The following is a 20,919-nucleotide window of genomic DNA, read 5'->3' as shown; positions in this document are numbered from 1 at the left end:
AGTTAGTTATTTTATTACGAATCAAGTCGAAAAACAGTAGACATTCCAGCTGTGATAACATTTCACACAACTGAGGATATTAATCAGTGCTGATAGAGATGGGACTTCAGGAACACACAGTTTGAAATAATTTTCAAGCTTTTCAAGATCATCTTCCCTTTCAGCCTGTATATAAACTTCTCACAGAGGAAAAGTAGATTGTGTTTTGAACGCCATTCTATTATTCTTCCCATTATCACAACCATTAAGTTATTATTTGACTGTTAAATGTAAGGCAGAAAATAAGCAGAAATGATCAGTGGCACTAATGTGTCAAAAGGAAGACCTGGTTATAACGTGATTCTAAATCAAAACTACTAGTGGTTTTTTTTTTTGAATCAAATTTATTTAATTGGGGGGGATGCACTAAAAACTGGACAGGTATTCCAGATGTTGCCCAAAAGGTCGACAATCACTATCCCTAATCTACTGACTCTTGTGTTAATACATTCCAGAATACTGCTGGTGTCCTTTGCTGCTAGGACCTATGGCTGACTCATGTCCAGCTTGGTGTCCTGCAGGACCCTTTATCCAGAGCTTCTCTCCAGACAGTCAGTCTCCAGCCAGGATTGCTTCCAACCCAAGGTTCAGCACTTCACATTTGTCCTCACTGAGCTTCCTTGGGTTCCTGTTGACCCATTACTCCATTGGGTTAGGTCCTTCTGGATGGCACCCCTGATCTGGACTGTATCAACTGACTCCCCTGTTCCCACTCAAGTTTGGTGTAAACTGGAAATCTGATATAAATGGCACTCTGTTGCCTCTTCCAGGTCACTCATAAAGACAATAAACAGGAAAGTTTAAGTACAGCCCTGTGATATCCCCCTTGTTAACAGCCTCAAGGGAGAGTAGGACTTATAACCATTACCTTTGAGCCTGACCAGTTTTTCAATCACCCTAACTTGGATACAACAATGCTGTGAGACAGTGTTGAAAGCATTAGTCAAGTCACCATGAAAGATTTCCACTGCTCTCCCCTCACCCACAAAATCAGTCATTTTACCAGAAGTAAATCAGCCTGGTCAAACATGATGTAACAAAACCAACAAAAAGATGTTCACAGTAACCAAGAACTGCCTTATTAGAAAATACAGCAGAATACAACTAACTAGAAGATGAAAAAAAGCCCTTTGCTTCCACTTGGCAACAGTAAAGCTTCCAATGGTATATCAGGCCCGGCCTCAGGAACCCCATTTCAAGATATGCCAGAAAAATAAAAAAACATCTCGTCTTGTGCTAGTTATGGCTGGGGTAGGGCTAAGTTTTGGATTTGTGCTGAAAACAGGGTTGATAACACAGTGATGTTTTTGTCATTGCTGAGCAGTGCTTACACAGAGCCAAGGCCTTTTCTGCTTCTTGTACCACTGGCAGCAAGGAGGTTGAGCATTGTCTTCCCAACAAGAAGTTGGGAAGAGACACAGCTGGGACAGCTGACCTCAACTGGCCAAAGAGATATTCCATACCATATGGCATCAAGCTCAGTATATAAAGTAGGGGGCAGAAGGAGGAAGAGAGGGACATTTGGATTGATGCCATCTGTCTTCCCAGGTACCCGTGATGAGTGATGGGGCCCTGCTATTTTGGAGATGGATGAACACCTGCCCATGGGAAGTAGAGAATTATTTCCTTGCTTTGCTTGCATGTGAAGCTTTTGCTTTCCCTATTAAATTGTCTTTATCTCAACCCATGAGTTTTCCAGCTTTTACCCTTCTGATTCTCTCCCCCATCCCACTGGTGGGGGAGTGAGCAAGCACCTGTGTGGGGCTTTGCTGTTGGCTGGGATTAAGCCATGACAAGACTAAAGTAACACTGCTGAATTCAAAGGAACACTGCTTTACAGAAGAGATGAGAATTACTTAGACTGAACAGTGGGAAGGCATATTACAGCATTTACCAAGAAGTTGCAGATTGTTGCCCAGAGAGAAATCAAAAAATCTCTTCATTATTACTATGGACAGCACAAATGATAAAGGTAGAAAATTGGACTGAACACTAAAAAACAGTTTCTAATGAGAAAAACAGTGTAATACTAAATGTCACAGAAGTTGAACAATCTTCATGCCTGAAGCCCAAACAAACACCTGTCAAAACCAAACACAGTTGATTTGATCATGTTGGATCAACAGAATAGACTTATGACCTGGGTTTTAAGACGTTCTTTAAAAGAACTTACACTTCAAAATGGCACAATTTATCTCAGAAACAATTTTATCTCAGATAAACTCAAAAAACCCAGTTTAACTGTACACAGAGCCATAGATGCTAAGCCATCAGAACCTACAGTAAACAGAAATTGTTCAGTTTACATTTCACTAGACCATGTCAAGATTTTTTTTAATATATAAACATAAAGATATTTCAGAGATCCACTACTAAAAAATATATTTATGTAAAAACGCTTAAGGGAAGCAAGTTTCTTCAGAACAGCTTACCAATGGGAGTGAACAAAGAACGTTCTTTCCAGGGCCTGCCCACCAGGCCTACACCCCAGTCCTTTCCATTTCCATTAGCATCTCCAGTGTCCTGGCCCCAAGCCAACGTCTCAGTCTTCCTCTTCCCAGCTGCAGTTGAAGGAACAGATGTCCATTTCTCCTCTCCTACACCAATCTGTGAGATTTTTACAGATTTCTCATTCCAGCTTCCTCCATTTACTGTATGGCTTTCACTCAATCCAGGAGAAACTTAGATACAAGAATAATGAAAGCATTATTTAAAATAAGAACTGGATGAAGAATTAAAATATCACTTACGTGCACACTCACTTGACAAAAAAAAACAAAAGACAAATGAACGGCAGCTTTGCTACACCAGTGGGATATAGACGAGCTGCTGCTCTGTCTCAGTCGATTTTCCAGTTCAGATGATATGCACCATCTGTCTACTAACTTGAAGAGTAAGGAACAAACAGCACCAACTGCACTCTCTTTCCTCATCCCTTTCTTTATAGGGCTGGTATATTGGTGAATCAGTGCCTCTAGATTATAAAAAAGGCCAGGTAATTTCTCTTAGAGTATGATGATTTGTGGAAAACCCTATTCACTAAATGGAGAATATTTTTGGTTTCATAACTGCATACAGCAGTTTTCCAAGCAGGAAGTAGAAGAAATTACCAAGTATTAGAAAATACTTTGGTAAGTATTTACACTGCACAGGATTTACAAAAAGCATAGTTATCATATTGTTGATAACTGTCCACCACAGTTAGAGTTAAAAATCATGGTAACACTCTCAAAATAATTTATAAGTAACATATTTTATGTTATACTATGACAAAAGACCACAATACTCCAACTGTCTACCCTGATGAGAAATTACCAGCCATAGCAAGTTTAATGTATACTTTGAGAGAAGTCAGCAGTACACTGAGACAAAGATCATTATAGAACATTTTTAAATTTATGTCCCTATAAAATATAAGGGCTAGTGTGCACAGCCTCACCTCCTATATATCACAAACCTTTCTCAAAGGGCTTTGTATATCAAAACCCCTCTCTCTTTTTATACATGCAGTGTAAACAACAGAAAAACTCTTTTACAAACATTTAAGAAATACCTGCATATTGCAAGTGTAACACTTAAACAGTCAGCCAATACCTCATGCACAAGTCAGTATCATCCACCAACAAAAACTACAGACCAAACATTTTATTCCTCAAATAAAAGCATAGCTCAGGCAGCATGAACATGCCAATTCAAGGCAGCCTCACTGACAAAGTATTGATTAGGTGAAATATGCCTAGATTTTCCCAGATAAATTAATTTCAAACACTGGAATTACACCAAACACTGCCCTTGCTCCATAGCACTAGCACTGCTCCTGTCAGTCAACTTCATCAGAGGGTAATATGAAGTCCTGGAGAAAGGCAACAACAAAAATACCAAGAGACAGAGACCAAACTGTAGCTGGTAGAAAAACCCTTCTGCAACCTTGCAAAAAGGTACCTGAGGTCCTGAAGGAGGAGCTTAATTATTCTGTGTTTATTATACTACTCTTTACCTTCTATACGACCAGCATGTTTTTACAGAATCACAGAAAACTTAAGATTGAAAGGGATCTCTCCAAGTCACCTAGTTCCACCTTCTGCTCAAAGCACAGCTGACTTCTAAATTATACCACATTATTCAAGTTCTGGAAACCATAAAGGCTGATAGTTCAAAGCATCTCTGGGAAATCTCATGAAGAGCTGTTTTCCTCATGGCCTGTCAGAATTTCCTCTTACTGAAACTTGATTATTGCCTCCTGTCCTCTCATTATGCATCTGAAGAATTCAGCTCCTTCCGTGTGATGGTACAGGGAGTTTGCATGTGAAGTAAAGCTCTCAAAAATGAGCAGAAAGGGATTCACTTTCTGGATCTGAGTGCTTTTAATAACTCATTTGACTTTCTTAATTACACTAACTACTTTTCATTAAAACAACACCGCTAATGTTGGCTATGTGTAAGAAAGAACTATGTTAATTTCATTATGCCAAACTAACTCACTTTAAATATTAGTATAGCAGTATCTCTTATTAGAAAACTACTAAGATTCACTAGTCAATGACAGTCTAAAAATAGCCAAATATTTTGAGTATGACATATGTCATGTAAATTTATAAACATATATTTAAGAACTTAAAAAATGAATGAATTTATGCATCTCAAAGGAGTACGTAAAGAACTGAGTAACCAGTGTATACAATCTGAAACAAGCGAAAACTTTGCAATAATCATGACTTGTGAGCTCTTGGCAGTTATCTAAACTAAGTTTTTCTTTGAGCAAATAATTCATTAACATGAAAAAGAAAGTTTGAAAAGCTAGCATAGAGGATTTTTTAGTGGAGCTTGAAAATGAGCTTTAGTGTTCTGTAAGTAACTATTTGTATAATAGGTAATCCATCTGAAAATTCTAGATACTGAATCCTATTTCCACATGTAACAGAGACTGTTTTCAACCTATTAAAAAGTAACTGCAACTTTGAGATATAACATTTATTACAACATTTGCATAGCCAAAAGAGCCAGCTGTATAATAAAGTTCCATGTCAGTAACTGCACAAGGTCCTGCACCAACAATTGGTGTTTTCCACTTCTCTAGTTACTTGTGATGCCCAATAATGAAAACTTTTTACCTTGTGGAATTGATGACTCCCCCTTTGCAGGTTTAGAGCTGCTAATCTGTGCATTAGAAAGTGCATCACCTGATTAAGAAGTAAGAGGAAACAAAGTTAGACGAAGATTTTTCAAACAACACCACCTGTAAAAATCTTCTTAAAGAGCATCCATTATTTTAAGAAAAGAAACATATTAATCTCAAAGTAAATTAAGACATTTCCAGAAAATTTAAGAATAAAATTAAAATGCTCTATTATAATTTATTTATTATTTGTGTTTATTTTGCAGATAGAACGAACTCAATCTGACTTAGCGCCCATAAACCACGTAACTGCAGATTTCAAAGAATCTTAGCTAATTTACTCATGAATGAAGAGCAAAAATCTAAAACAGGCTGTAATTTTAAGACAAGGGTGGCTCTAAGTATTTCTGACCTGTAACTATTTCTTTCTACCTTACCATGAAAACACTAGATACAGCTGAATTCTTTGCAGATTAGTTTGGTACAAGGTGATACATAAGAACATGATACATAAAGGACTCTGGCTAGAGAGGTTAAAGTAGCAGTTATGTTTCACCACAGTGCAGAGACACAGCTGGAACTATCATTTCTTAAAACTCTGTAAATGGACAGGGAAAAAACAATCGTAACAGGAAACAATTGATCTAGTCCTCAGGGCAAGAATTATGCACTCAGTCAAGATGCAAACAAGTGTCAATAAAACACCAGGGTGAGGCATGCAAATTTCAATAAATTGTTACAAGGTACTAGACAGTTGCTAGGCTCAGTCTTTTTGTCACTGTGTTAGAACATCAAGTTTCACCTAATTAAAGCACCAATTTCTCAGTTGCAGCCGAATATGAATTCCTGTGCCTACATATGATTTAAACCAGCCCATGCAACCTTCTGTAATAGCAGAAGCCACATCTATTGAATTCTTAGCTATAACAATTGATTACTAAATCTCAGTCAGATGTGCCTCATCATTATGAACAGCTTTAGTATAAGGTACTACTAAATCTACATTGGAAAAAACGCCTACGTGTTAAGCAGTGAATGGTCTTTAAAGAGAATTTCATGGGCATAACTCTTCCGAAAGGAAGCACTCAAAAAGTTAAGGAGCTGGTGCTGCCTGCAGCAGTGCTGAGGATGCCTTTGAAGTTCCAGGAAACATAAAGGGCAGAGTCAGCAGAGCACAAGTGAGGGAACAGGGATATATGCCCGCACAGCTGTGCAGCTACGGGCAGAGCACCAGTGCGGATGGAGGTCAGTGTCTTAGCCACTTAATCTGGAACATTCTCTCTTGAGCCTCCCCAAAAATACGGCTAAAAAGGGGCAAGTTTTGCACAATAAGAAAGTACTTTTACACAGCGTGACAAACTTCCTCAAGCATTTCACCTCCAAATATACCTATCATATGTCACTATTTAAGCATCAAGTCACTATTTAAGCATGCAAGTAAAGTAATCTTTCTAGGACAGATTCACAGACCTATCGACCATCATACCTTTATTTTTTCTGAGACCAACCGGCAGTGATGGTGTAGGCATCAGTTGTTCAATGGATACAGTAACCGTATTTTCCAGCCCCTGGAGATTTGATTCTCCTGAGCCACCCTCGGTCAGCACCTTGTCTCGCTTACGCTGCTGACGTTTCTCTCTGTTACTGATTTTTGTTTCCCAGGCTCCTAAAACATCATCCAAAAGAAAACATCAAAAACTAAGTGAGAGAGCAAGGGAAGAGCTTTAGCTTGTCTCATATCAAGCTGAAGTCTGACGGTGGTTTAACAATCAGACATGGCAGTCAGCTTCAACATTAGTTTGAAAACGCAAACAAATGGCTAAAGGTAAGTTTTTCTGGATGCAATGTGATAATACTTTGCTTCACAGAGCAAAACATAAGTAACATGAGGGCCCTATTATTCACAACTTCTCAGTTTTCATAAGTTTAACTTAAAAAAATCAGTTTAAGTTACTAAATTCTGTTGATTCAAAGATCAGATTTCCAGATATAGTATGTGACTATGGAGTTATGACAAAAAAAGTTTCTTATGTTTTTTTATGAATCAAACACAAGTAAATTTTAAACAGCATTTAAGCCAAAATGTTTGCATGTTGTGTATGTTTGTGTTCAGTACCTTCATCAACTTCCTTTCCATCTAGACGAGATGTATCCTGAACCGTTTTAGCATCTCCCTTTGATTTCTTTTTTTTCTTTGACTAGAATAAAAATAAAACATTATCTTAATAGTTATTTAGTGGTCACTTTTCATAGTGATTGAGAATTCTCCCCCTCCACCCCCAGTCAAAAAAAGCAGGAATAAATTTGAAAAAGATTTTCCTGAACAACCCTCTGTGAAAGACTTACACAGCACAGAAATGGCAAGTGGGTGGAACATTGCTTATGCTACAGAGCACAAAGCCTGGTGAAAGAAGCTGTGCTGGTGGCATCACAATCACAGAGGAGTAATGAGCTGTGTAGCAGGCAGATCCTAGTCTGGCAAAATTTGTTTTGTGCAGAAGCAAGTATAAAGTCACATATGGAGAAATAAATAATGCCATTGACTCCTTTAAAAAAAAGGTACGAAAATTCCAGCTTGGAAATTATTTCAAAACATAAGCTGTGCTTAGAGCCCATACATGAAAGACTTTCCCACCCCCCCCCGCCCCAAGGTTTCATCTATTACAGCTTCTTGAATACAAGAGCTAAGCTAAACAAATAGGAACAGATATGACTACTTCTGCAAACAGTTTTGGTGCAACAGGTAGCAATATACAGTGTTGGTCAATAGCCAAAAAGCACATGAGGAACTCAGCAGGCCAGCCAAAATTTTTGAGTCCTGAAGATGCACCATACCCCATGCAAGAACGATAGAAAAATAAACTTTTCCTCTTGATCCCTAATGATCTAATTATTTCTAGTATTCAAGACAAAGCAAAGTTGTCTGTTTGCAAACAGAATGGAAGATGGCATTTTAACATTCTACAGTCTCATCCACAGAGTCACTTTTCAGATAACAGTCCCTTACACTAAATACTAAAAAAACCTCTCTGTAACGTGCAAGTCACTTAAATGGAAAGCAGGGAAGAAACTAATCAAAGTGTCAAGGGATTTATAAACTCTATGAACAGCCACAGATCAGACATTACCCAAAGCTTTCTCTTGCACAAAGCAGAACTTAAATGACTACCCTGAAAAAATGTGCATGAAATTCACAACCCCAAAGCAGGTAAGAAACAGAGAAGCAAAAAGGATGTGTGATTTTCATTGAAAGCATATATCAAGGCACAAAAAAATAACCATGCCCTTCAGGTCACAGATTATATGTATTCATATATCTACATACATGTACATAAATTGTTAATCCCACCCATTGACTTATACCATCCATCCGAAACTACACAAAGACACACACAGAGGACCCCTTAAAACCTTAGCAGGTTTATAACGTTACAAATGTACCAGATGCCCTGGGAAGCCTTACCAAATAATTAGATGCCTGTACAGTCACCTGTAGTTAAAGGAATGTTCTTGAGTATGCTTTTGACTGAAGGGTAACAATCTACTCCTGAGTAAATCATGCTTTGCCCAGGGTCCCCCAAAGTGATGTGAAAACATAATTAGGTTGAATAATCATTCATATACTGGCACTCATTTAGTGCAGTTGCAGCTTCAACTTTGCATTTTAAAATTCAGACAACTATGTTTGCAATTTTAAGGCAAAGCTTGAGTTTAGCATTTAAACACCTTGCCTACTTGAAAACCTTCAAACAGTTATTCATTCAGGTTCAAACTGTGTTATATTCTTGGGAAAAAACCCAACAAAGTCAATCTGATGTGCAAAACATGGGGAAGAGAAAGAGGCACTCAGTATGAAATTTTACGGCAAACCTACTTCACAGAAAAGTCCTTTATTTGCCAATGCCAAAAAGATTTTGAGTCCCACAGCAAACTAAAAGAATACAGTCTTTTAGCCAATATACTAACTGCAAAAGAAGTTATTAGAGGGCAGTCAAGGACGCTTATTAAAGCCTGAATGAGCTAAAGAAATGACAATAATCATAGAAAGGGTTGGTTTGGATGGGACCTCAAAGATCATCCAGTTACAACCTCCCTGCCATGGACAGGGACACCTTCCACTAGACCAGGTTGCTCAGTGCCCCATCCAACCTGGCCTTGAACAGAGCCAGGGATGGGGCACCCACAACTTCTCTGGGCAACCTGTCCCAGTGCCTCACCACCCTCACAGTACACTAATTTCTGACTGTTTATGCACAATCATTTATTTTTCCAATACACTTCAGCAGAGTTACAACAAGTGCATTTTGTTTAAGAAAATAAGTCAGAAATCCATGAGAGTGGGAAAATTTTATGGAAAATGTTATCAAAAGAACCAAGCAAAAAAAATTACCATCAAAGGCCTATCAAGTATATCCATGTTGCCTACAAATAATAGCATATATGATAAGGCAAGAAGATATTAGTCTTCACAGTGCAAAAAATAACACTGACATTAGTATGGTTACCTTTTAGATAACACTACAGATCAATGTTTAAAAAGATGTTTTTAATGCAGCTGTTCAATATGCATAATAAAAAGCTCACACCAGACTTCAAAGCCCATATTTGTCATCAAAAATTAAGAACTCTAATGGATACATCTGGCCAAAGAAACAAGCAGGCACATGGTCTCAATCCTCTGAATAGTAGTCCCCCAACTGGTAGACCATTTACAAGGCACTTAACAATACTATCATTATGCTGCATCTCCATAGAAGCCATTGAAGAAACACAAATTTAATTTCTGTAGGCTTATCATTGTCACATGATGAACAGAGATATCAGTGTTTAGTTGGGGGCAGCAGGGGGTTTTGCTTCACAAACATTCCATGATAAGATATGATCTCAGAAGTTAAGAAAAGACTACTTTAGCTCTTTTCAACACCAAATCGGATTAGCACTATTCATAGTAAGAAATATGCCTCTTCATTCATGTAAGTAACAGGATTTTAAATTACAAATAGAGTTATTAGATACTGAAATAACATACACTAAACTTTGACATTGTCATTTTGTATCCATAACTGACCTTTTCATTCTTCTTTTCTGTCTCCACAGGCTGCTTTATATTGTCTTTACGGACAGTTTGTGTTACTTCATCTTCAGATACATCAAGGAAAGACCGTCCATTAGGCTGTGTAAATAGTAAGTGTAAATAATAAAAAAATTGAAGAAAGCAGATGATGCAAAGCTCAAATTACACTATGACTGAAATGCAATTACTTGTTGACTGGAAAATGATTGTATGATTATTGAATAAAGATTATTGAATAAAGCAGTCTGAAATGTGGAGTGGTGCTCAAAATACCTACTGCAATTCTATATTTACCAAACACAGAAATGAAAAAGGAAAGGAAACAGGTCTCCTCATTTCATCTCACTCCTACTCAATCCAGGAATTGCATATCAAAAGGTAAATTTCTGAAAGTTACCAGTTTTTTTAAGATCTCTGCAGCTGTTTCAAAACTGATTCAGAACAGCTACAGTTGTACGTGCCATAAATTATCTAATTAACACAATTACCAATTTGTAGCAGTTCAGCAACAGGTTGAATTTTTAAAAGTAATTTCTACTTTAACCAAACATCTGCAATTTCTGTGTATATCCCTCACAGCTCACTTCCTTCACAAGTTAAACTTCATAGTAGAACAGAAATTAGAAGTCAAACATGAAGCATGACTAAGCACGACGTCCCATTGTTCTTTCCAGACAGATTTGATTATAGGCGTTACATTAGCCTACCATTTTCCCCTCACATAATAAAGGAAAGAAAATCAGCATGTATTATTCAACATCCAAAGTTAAAACTCTGGACAATCATTAAATTAGTCTTTACCACTACCTTCAGCAGCAGAGGCATACACCTTAGCCTATATATTCCCCATACAAAAACGTTATAATTTTAAAGTTGTTCACTGTTAACAAAAAGCTATGACTGAAATTACTGTGCTTAACCGCAGAAAAGATGAGAATAAGCATACATTATACTACTGTCAGCCATTAAGTTCACTGAGCGAAAAACAATTGTCAAGAATAGTATTTGATAAAGTCCACACAAATGTCGCTGATTCACATTCAGAATGACTCAGATAAATTAATGGTTGAAAATTAAATAATCATAAATAACTACTTCAAAGTTACTTTAATTCTGGCAATTCTTTTAAAATAAAGTTCAAGCTATATTACCTTTAGGGTTTTTTTGTAATTAAAAAACCAAAAGCTATTTTAACTCTGCATCACACAAACGTAATTGCATTCAAGTAAAACAAAAGCCATATCACAACTTAGTGTGGCCTATTCCTTCAAATATTAGATCTGATCCTCAGTTTAACTGTTACAGGTATTTAAGTCTTGCCATGTTATATTACACTTACAAACTACCACTGGCATGATTTCACCAGTGCATAACATAGTATTGCTTACCGTAGTTAGCAAGCATGCCAACTTCTTAAAAGTAACTATTAATAGAAATTGAAAGATCAGGTCACCTAACCCCTCTTCTCCTGCAACAACCAGCTTTAAACTAGAGTTCTCATATCTAAGATGCAGTACATTTCCCTCAGCATTCTGAAACTTAAGTATATTTTACAAATCTGTGTCTCAGAACTCTCCCTAAAAGTTCTTCTCAACAAAGCTCACAATACTGAGTTTCAGAGGGATACCAAAGACCTGATAACTCAATCTTGAAAATAACTCATTGCCAAAAATCAGTTCTTGTGCCCCTCTATTTTCTTCAGAATCTGTTTAGCGGTAAAGTATTGGATTTTATGCATCTGGTATCAGACTTTTGTCAAGAAAGTTTACAGCCAACTAACTTCTTAAATTCTGTCCCTTGCTTTGCTTCTTTGCTATTACATATATACCTTAAACTAAAAAAAACCCAAACACTTTCTTAATCGCTCCCAAATATTCAACAGCTAAAAGTTTTAAATAATTTAAAAAAGCTTCAGCTGTTTCTCTGAAGTAACAAACTAATTCATATCCCTTAAGAACCCTCTGGAAAATTCATCCCCATGACTGTTCAAAATGCTGTCTGATCATCTGATCATCTAAACAACAACCTTTAGAAAGATGTTTAAAAACTTGCACTTCAATACACTAAGGGAGAAATGCATCCCTGAATAGTCTCCTTTTCAGTGGAAGCTTTCCACATTTATTTTCTGCCCACAGATGAATCATAGAATTTTAACCAAAATCCATGTGACCATTTTTGGATATACCAAAGACAGCAACAGAAGCGGGAAAGAAAAAAGCTTTTCTATAGTACTCAGAAATGTTTTGTTTTAAAAAGACAACCACAGCCCAAAATTTAAAACTTTATGGGTAATATATTAAACAGCCACTGACAAAATTAATTAATTCAAATTGTGCAATTTATTGTGCCATCTTTTTTTCCCCTCATCCTAAGGCCTCCAGGTATGATGCAACAAGGCAGAAATAGTGCTGTCAACAACAGCACTGATTACTGAATGCTTCTCTTGCCTGATGACCCTAAAATTCCAATATTTAAACAAACCTTTTTTCACACAATTCATTTGAGGGTGTTAAGATACACCAAAAGTAGAAAAGGTTTTGCTGGGACTGTCAAAATGAAAAATATTCTTTAAACACGGCACAGTGCAAAGGATAACTCAGTTTCACACTTCAAATAGCAGCTAATGAAATTGCTTTAGTCTGAGCGTTACACGGCTGTATTAGCCAAAGCCCTTAGTCACACACTATAAAGGTATCTCTGCTTAGAACACCTTTGGCCAACGAAAGAATCTGATTACCAATATTTTCTGTAAGTTTCTCTTCAGAAAGAAACTAAGCAGTTTTCTCTTTGAGCCCTGTACAATCCTACAGCTCACCTTGTGCCCTTCAATCACTAACATACAGACAAACCAAAGGGGGTGTATCAGCTGAAAGTATAAGTCTTTATACAATCTCTGACTGCAACAAGCATTAAATGGTCATAGCCCAGAAAGTTCTTTCAAGAAGACCAAGCATGAAACTCTTTCAAATGAATGCAAATGCTTTTACTAGATCATGTAGCATTTACTCTCCAGGTGTACTTCAAACAGTAGGAAGTACATAGTCAATTCAGTATTTTCCACATCTACAAATAGATGGTGTGAATGGCTTTCTAAAGCTGTAGCAGAGCACAGAAGATGGCTACTCTCAAGTTTCTGTGGTGTTTTGCAGATGGCACAGAAACCATGTAAGAATAGCTTCACCTTTTTCTGTTGAAAGTTTAAAAAGCAGGAAAGAGAGGCACAGAAATTATTCAGAAGAGAAGGGAATTAAAATATAATCTCAAGAGATTTTTGGAAGGAAGAAAAAAAAAATCTTCATGGGACCAAGGAACTCTGTGACAGGAGAAAAAGAGCACTGCTTCTTCCAGGAGTTTAAAAAAAAAAAAAAGAAAAGGAAAAAAAAGAAAAAAAAAAGCAGCTCCAGTTTTACTGCACAATCTGAAGTAAGGACACCATATTACCTTGCTCCAAGCAGCTGGAGAAAGCTAGAACTGGCTCCATAAACTATAATAATGAATGCTTAACAGTTTCAGCTCCATTTTTTTCTCAGCATGCTCATAGCAAGTAAATAAACAGAATCTCATAGCTGCTACTGTATCCAGTCAACACAGTCCTATTCAACTAAACTTACTTTATTGAAAACATGAAGTAAGTTGTACCCTACTTATACTGGAACTCAATGAAGCCACATGCAAGAAAGCAAGCTATTAATACTCTTCCTCAGAAAAGGTACAGTGAAGAACACTTCTGAACCTGACTGATGAGTGTTACGCATCACCTGCCAGTGAGCTCAGTAATGCTGTATTAAAGTAACCCTACAACTTTTAATTAGACATCTGTAGTGTGTTCTTAATGCTACAGACCAGTTGCTCTAAGCTTTCTGAAACGCCTGCAATGGAAATCTAGACCCTTGCATAGCAAGTCCTGTAGCAAATCTACTTGTAATAGGCTTACTCTTTTCCCCTCCCAGACCTCAGTATTAGCATCCACAAAACCACAAGATCAAAATGACCAGGCAACAATCAGTAATAATTTTTGCTGCATCTTTAAATTTCCAATGTTACTTTGAGAATTTTTCACATGAAAATCAGAAAACATTGTGACATGTTAATACTAGTCCCTCTGAACTTATCTTGGAAAATGAGAATAAGGCAGGCCTAATAAACTTTGCCACTGGTATAAACTTATTTGCACTTTAGTTAATGATTTAGTTTGTGCATTTTCTTTTGGGGAAAGGTGAGATTTTTTTCACCTTTGAATGAAAATAATGAATAAAAAGTACTATAAAAATAACTTTTAAAATCTTAACAATATAGAATGACAGCTCAAAAACTACTTTACTCTTCTGATTATGAAAAGATTTGCTTTACATTGCCTTAACTTTATTCTGTGCCTGTATAAACCAAGCTTGAAACAGTACAATTATTTGTATTCACCAAAAACGTCAGTTAGTTAAGTTTTATATGAAATTAATACAAGTAAGCTTTTATGAAGCCCTACACTACAATGCATCGTCAAGTCAACAGTAAATATCTGCATGTTCACTCTATCTTCTATTGAGGCACTTATTAATGTCTTCAATGATGACTTGCAAGAGCTCATGCTGTGGAGTTTAAAAAAATAAAACAAGCAAAACAAATAATTTCTAAGACTAGTCTTTGTTTTCAAGAAGGTATAATGGATCTACTAAATCTTGAAAAATCTGCTGTTCAAGATGGTAAAAAAATTACAACTTTAGCATGCCTTCTCCAAAATGGAGACCCAAGCTACACTGGAAAGACTCTGAATCACAGTGTTTCCTCTTCATGCTCAGGATTCAGACTCTTACAACTTCCAGAAACAACTTCAGTAGTTCAATGTTCAAAGACAGGTTGGTGGCCTATGCAGGCTCTTTTTTTTTTTTTTTTTTTTAAGATGTTCTAGCCTTAGCTTCTCATTAAAAAAATCCCCAAACTTCTCAAATCTTAATAGTGCCACAGACTCAAATGAAGATACAAACCTATTGTCTCCTCTTTTTCTGGCCATTAGGGAAACAATTCAGATTTTATAGAGCAAGATATGACACAGTTGTAACAGGCAGGGGACATCTGCTACACTTTCATTCCTATAATCCATTTGGACATAAATAGGATTACAAACATCCTAACAATATAAAAGCTATAGAAGCAATCCCTTCAAGCCCCAAAACTGTGACAACTGGAAGCTTTGAAAGGACTGTTGAAAATTTCTGCATTCTACTAATTTTTTCAGAAGTGGACGGGTACTGTCAAAGATGGGAGGTTCCCACACCACATACTGAGGATTTAAAAAAAAAATTACAGGAATGATCTGTTTTTAAGGTGCTGCTAAGACACAGATTTCCTTATTAAAGGAGATGATCCTTACTGTAACAACTAAATCAGACATATTCCTACTGAGGCAAGCTCACCACGATTGACATTAACTTGTTCCATTGAAAATACACAGCAATAAGCTTACTCAAGTTTGAATCATCACAGCATTTATGAGGCTTCGAATGCTGCTTCCACTAGTCTTTACCTGCCTAGACTACAACTCCTGTCTTGAAACTGTAAGCCATACTAAGGTCTCCACTACTGGGTCCTAACCGTGCAAGCATTTACTGAATAATAATAATAATAAATAACGCTTTCATATAATTTTTGTTGCCCATATAAAGCTTCTAAAAAGAAGTGAGCCTTTTCCTCATCACCCAGAACTATTAACATGCAATTTCCGTGCGTGCGCGCTTCTCCTCCAGGTTTTCAGCGGAACCAAGTAATCCAGACTACACGAGACGACTTCAGAGCAGTCAGGACCCCCCACCATCCCTTCCACAGGCAAATATTGCTCGGCGGGAGGTCTGTGGCACCCAGCCCCTACGATCGGTCCTGCCCTTCCCAGCTGTGCCCACCCGACCGCCGGGCGGTTCACGGGTCGGGGGCACCGACACAGGGCCCGGGGGAGCGGCCGCCGCGCTCGGGGCCGCTCGCCAGACGCGGTCCCCTCCCCTCCCGCGCCCGCCCCGTTCCGCCGCTGTCAATGAGACTTTCACCCCCCGGCCCTCCCGGCCCCCGCACCCCCCTCACCCGCGCCGCTTTCTCCGGCAGCTTCTTCCTGTTTCGCTTTTTCTGCTCGTCGCCTTTGAGGTTGATCTGCCCGGGGCCCGGGCCCGCCGACTTGCCCTGGCCCCCGCCGGCCGCCAGGCCCGCGGCGACCGCCTCGTCACCCTTCCTCCCGGCCGCGCTCCTCGCCGGCTGCTTGCGGAGGCCGCCCCGGCAGGCCGCGGCCACCAGCAGCCCCAGCAGCGCCAGCCCCAGCGCGGCCGGCACGGCCAGGGCGAGCCAGGTGGGCAGCGCCTGCGGGTCGAGGCCCAGCTCCAGGCCCAGCTCGGCACGCAGCAGACCCAGCCCGCCCGACAGGGCGTCCCGCACCCGGACCGCCGCCTCCTCAGCCTGCCGGGCCGCCGCCTCCTGCCAGCTCCCCGCAGCCATCGCGCTCCCCGACCCCGCAGAGGCCCGAACCAGGCGGGGCGGCTAGGGCGCGCTCAGGCTGAGCGCATCGCGACCTCGGGAGAGCCGCGCCGGCCCGCCCGAACCGGAGGCGCCGGGGGTTGGAGGGAGGGAGGACGGGGCACGGTCGGAGCCTCGACAGGACGCGGCTGCCTCGGCCCCGGGGGCGCCCGGGTCTCCTCCTCTTCCTCCTCCCCGCCCTCCGCCTCGCGCGCGACGTCACGGCCCCGCCGCGCGCCCGCCGCAGCGCGGCCCCAGCGCCATCACCGGAGCTCCCGCCTCCGCCACCGCCTCCCGCGCCGCGCCCTGCCCGGCCCTGCCCAGCCAAGGGCGGTGCCGGCAGGGAAGGCAGCAATCTCGACGTGGCAGACAGCGAGCGGGGAGGGAGCGCGGGGGCGGCCCAGGGGTTGGAAAAGATCTCCAAGATCATCGAGTCCAACCTGTGACCCAACACCACCGTGCCAACTAGACCATGGCGCTAGGAGCCACCTCCAGTCTTTCCTTAAACACCTCCAGAGACGGTGATTCCACTACCTCCTTGGGCAGCCCATTCTAGTGTATAATCGCCCTTTCTGTGTAGAAATTCCTCCTAACGTCCAACCTAAACCTCCTCTGGCACAGCTTGAGGCTGTGTCCTCTCATCCTGTCACTCTTGACCTGGGAGAAGAGGGCAACCCCCACCTGGCTACACCATCCTTTCAGGTAGTTGTAGAGAGAGTTAAGGTGTCTTGCCTGAGCCTCCACCAGGCTAAACAACCCCAGGTCCCTCAGCCGGTCATCATAGGACATGCACCAGACCCTTCCCTAGCTCCATTGCCCTTCTCTGGACCTGCTCCAACACCTCAATGCCCCTCCTGTAGTGAGGGACCCAGAACTGGACACAGGACTTGAGGTGCGGCCTCACAGTGCCAAGTACAGGGTGACAATCACTGCCCTGGTCCTGCTGACCACACTTCCTGATACCAGGGCACACTGTGAGGGATGGCCAGGTGCTTGCGTCCCTGCCCTGGCCACAGGGGTGCATTTCCACAGTAGCCATGGCTAACCAGCCCTGTTTTCGTGAGCGGTTGCCCTGGAGGGGCAGCACAGCTCTGGTGACACCACCAGTGTCACACCTGGAGCAGCCCAGGGGCCACAGCAGGGGCCTCTGTGACTTGCAGGTAGACACTCCTCACTGTCAGGCTTCAGAGGCCGGGATCGGGGCCCCTTGGAGGCTATCTTGTCTGTGGAGGTGGTATTTGAAAATCTTCCCAAAAAAACCCTCAAACCCCCGCAAACATGTGCTTTTATTTCTCAGTATACTAGACAAGGCAATATAGAGTAGATATATTTTATGACCCACATTTTTTAAGATTTTTGACTCCCACAAATTGGCTTAATACATTGAATTAAATAGCTTTATGAAAAATACAGCTGTGTGTACTGCAGTGGGAGTTCTTTTATTATTACGAAATCCAGAACTGTGTTTCTCCATGAACTTCAAAAATAGGCCCTAAAAAATTTGACCCCAAATGCATGTCTTTATTTTTCAGAAATCTAGTCTCACAGCTTCCAGAGTTCCTATAGAATTTGAGTTGTCAAAACCTCAGGGCTGACTTTGTTGAATGGCTTTGCAGTGACTATAGTCTCATGGCCATGGTGTGTTGCTGGAAATGAACATTGTGTCTCATTGCTCCCATCTGCATTTTGACTTAACAAAACATTCTTCTCTCATAACCTGCTAGAAAAATATCTTGGTTTAATGCATTGAAATCTGCATGGGATACTTAGAATTTTAAATGTAGTAAAATGAATTTCATTTGTTTAAGCAGCATAGTGATAGCTTACTCTGCTTTCTATACCCATAACTTTGCTTTATTTTGTAAAGTCAGTATATCGCTTATGTACAAGTATTTCATGCTTTCAAAGTGTCTTAGAAAAGTAGTCTGAAATTGCTTCTAAGTCCTACTTTTTTTAATGATACCACCAGACAGTCAAGTCACGCTTTTCTAATTGACTGCATTTGGAACAAAGGATTTTTCTGGAAGTAGAGATAGCAACTATTTCAGACAGAGCATTTTACCGGTAGACATTTATATACTTTTAGAATATTATTTTTTTTTCAATTCCAAGTCATAATACTGTCTTTTTTATAAGCCTTTTACAGAATCAGAGGAACATAAAGGTTGGAAAAGACCTCTAAGACCAAGGCCAACCGTTAATCCAGCACCACCGTATTCTCCTCTAAACCATATCCCCAAATACCATGTCCACACACCTTTTGAATGCTTTCAGGGATTCCACCACTTCCCTGGGCAGCCCATTCCAATGCCTAACCACCCTTTAAGTAAAGAAATTTTTCCTAATATCTGACCTAAACCTCCCCTGCTGCAGCCTGAGACCATTTTGTCTTCTTCTGTCACTTGCTACATGGGAGAAGAGACCATCCCTCACCTGGCTACAGCCTCCTTTCAGGTAGTTGTAGAGAGTAATAAGGTCACCCCTGAGCCTCCTCTTCTCCAGGCTAATCAACCTCAACTCCCTCAGCCTCTCCTCATCAGACTTGTGCTCCAGACCCTTCACCAGCTCTGTTGCCCTTCTCTGGACTTGCTCCAGCACCTCAATGTCCTTCCTGTAGTGAAGGGACCAGAACTGGACACAGGACTCGAGATGCAGCCTCACCAGTGCCAAGTACAGAGGGAAAATCCTTAGTCCTGCTGGCTGCTGAACCTCTTACAATTGGCCTCAGCCCATCAATCCCTCCTGTCCAGATTCCTCTGCAGAGCCTTCCTACCCTCCAGCACATCAACACTCCCACTCAACATGATGTTGGCTGCGAACTTGATGAGAGTCAACTTGATCCCCTAGTCCAGGTGATTGATAAAGATGTTAAACAGGACTGAGCCAATACTGAGCCCTGGGGAATGGCTAGTGATTGGCTGCCAACTGGATTTAGTTCCGTTCACCACCGCTCTCTGGACCCAGCCATCCAGCCGTTTTTTCACCCAGCAAACAGGGCACTCACCCAAGCCATGAGCAGCCAGCTTCTCTAGGAGAATGGTGTGGGAGACAGTGTCAAAGGCTTTACTAAAGCCCAGGTAGACAACACCCACAGCCTTTCTTTCCCTCACTAAGAGGATCACCTTGTCATAGAAGGAGATCAATTACTCAAGCATGCTTTAGCATACACTGTTTACATTTATTGAAAATATTAATTATCATCATACCAGTTGTTGCACATTTCAGCCACCCTAACATCCCAAATAAATTATAAGTATATTAAGATGTCTGTTTAAGATATTTGCTTAAGATGCTTGTTTAAGATGTTGCACTATGTAGATAGAGGTGACAGAACATGTAGTTTTAGTTTTAAATACATTAACTGAAAAAATATGCCTAACACGTTTGAAAGCGTCATTCAGCTACAGTAGATACTTTGTAGTTTGGTTTTTGTTTGTTTGGTTTTTTTGTGGTTTTTTTTTGTTTTGTTTTTTGTTTGTTTGTTTGTTTGTTTGTTTTTTATTTTAGTCGAAGCCATAGAACAGTAGGTATTGTTCATTTTAAAGAAAACACTTCAAGAACCTGGTGGGGCTGAATTCCACAGTTCAAGCGATTGACCCGCTGTAGGTTTTCAGTGCAACACCGTGGCACCATCAAGTGGCAGCACCGTGAAAAGCCAAGCGCTTGTAGGAAACATTTCTGTGTTTAAAAAAGAACAAAGGGAGCAGATACTCACCTGAAAATAGCCACTTTCGGTTCGATTCGGCTGGTGAAGTAAGTTAATCTGAAACGAATAAATGCATTTTTATTCTGAACTAATGAGATACAGCCATAGATAGGCATACAGTTTGTAGCAAATTGAAATATTTTGAAGAAAGTTTGTGTGACTCATTAAAACTGTTGGGAACAAATACACTACTCTGACAGTACTCATCAAATAAAGCAAACATTGTCTTTCATACTAACTTCAATACTTACACTAGTCTAGTATTAATCTTCTACTGCATTAGTAAATTTGATCAAAGCTACCCCAAAGATTCTTCTAGCAGTGCTAATATAAAAAAATATCTTTCTTATGTCATTCTCACAAAGATCACAGCATAAGTTTGAATGATACATTACAAAAGAGAAAATAAAGGAAAAACCAAAATAAATGGAGACAAAGCTTAATTTAATTTTTTTAAATGAAATTTCTGTTGACCCTGCAAACATTCCTTGTTTT

The 20,919-nt window shown here is 40.1% G+C and overlaps 1 protein-coding gene across 1 annotated transcript in view; it reads right to left on the bottom strand.

Annotated features, from left to right (window-relative positions):
- The window catches only part of MTDH (metadherin), a 32,842-nt gene extending 16,127 nt beyond the window's left edge, over window positions 1-16,715 (bottom strand). The window contains exons 1-6 of the mRNA XM_017806429.1: window positions 16,296-16,715; window positions 10,224-10,328; window positions 7,272-7,353; window positions 6,642-6,821; window positions 5,151-5,219; window positions 2,472-2,720 (exon numbers count right to left, since the gene is read on the bottom strand). Coding sequence (XP_017661918.1) covers window positions 2,472-2,720; window positions 5,151-5,219; window positions 6,642-6,821; window positions 7,272-7,353; window positions 10,224-10,328; window positions 16,296-16,700 — 1,090 coding nt within the window. The 5' untranslated portion in view covers window positions 16,701-16,715. The remainder of the gene's footprint in view (window positions 1-2,471; window positions 2,721-5,150; window positions 5,220-6,641; window positions 6,822-7,271; window positions 7,354-10,223; window positions 10,329-16,295) is intronic.
- Window positions 16,716-20,919: the final 4,204 nt, after the last annotated feature.

Source organism: Lepidothrix coronata, unplaced genomic scaffold (genome assembly GCF_001604755.1).
Source record: "Lepidothrix coronata isolate B3197 unplaced genomic scaffold, Lepidothrix_coronata-1.0 Scaffold15, whole genome shotgun sequence".
NCBI classification, from domain to species: domain Eukaryota; kingdom Metazoa; phylum Chordata; class Aves; order Passeriformes; family Pipridae; genus Lepidothrix; species Lepidothrix coronata.
The sequence above is the reverse complement of the archived record's forward strand: the minus strand, read 5'-3'. Positions and strand labels throughout refer to the sequence as shown.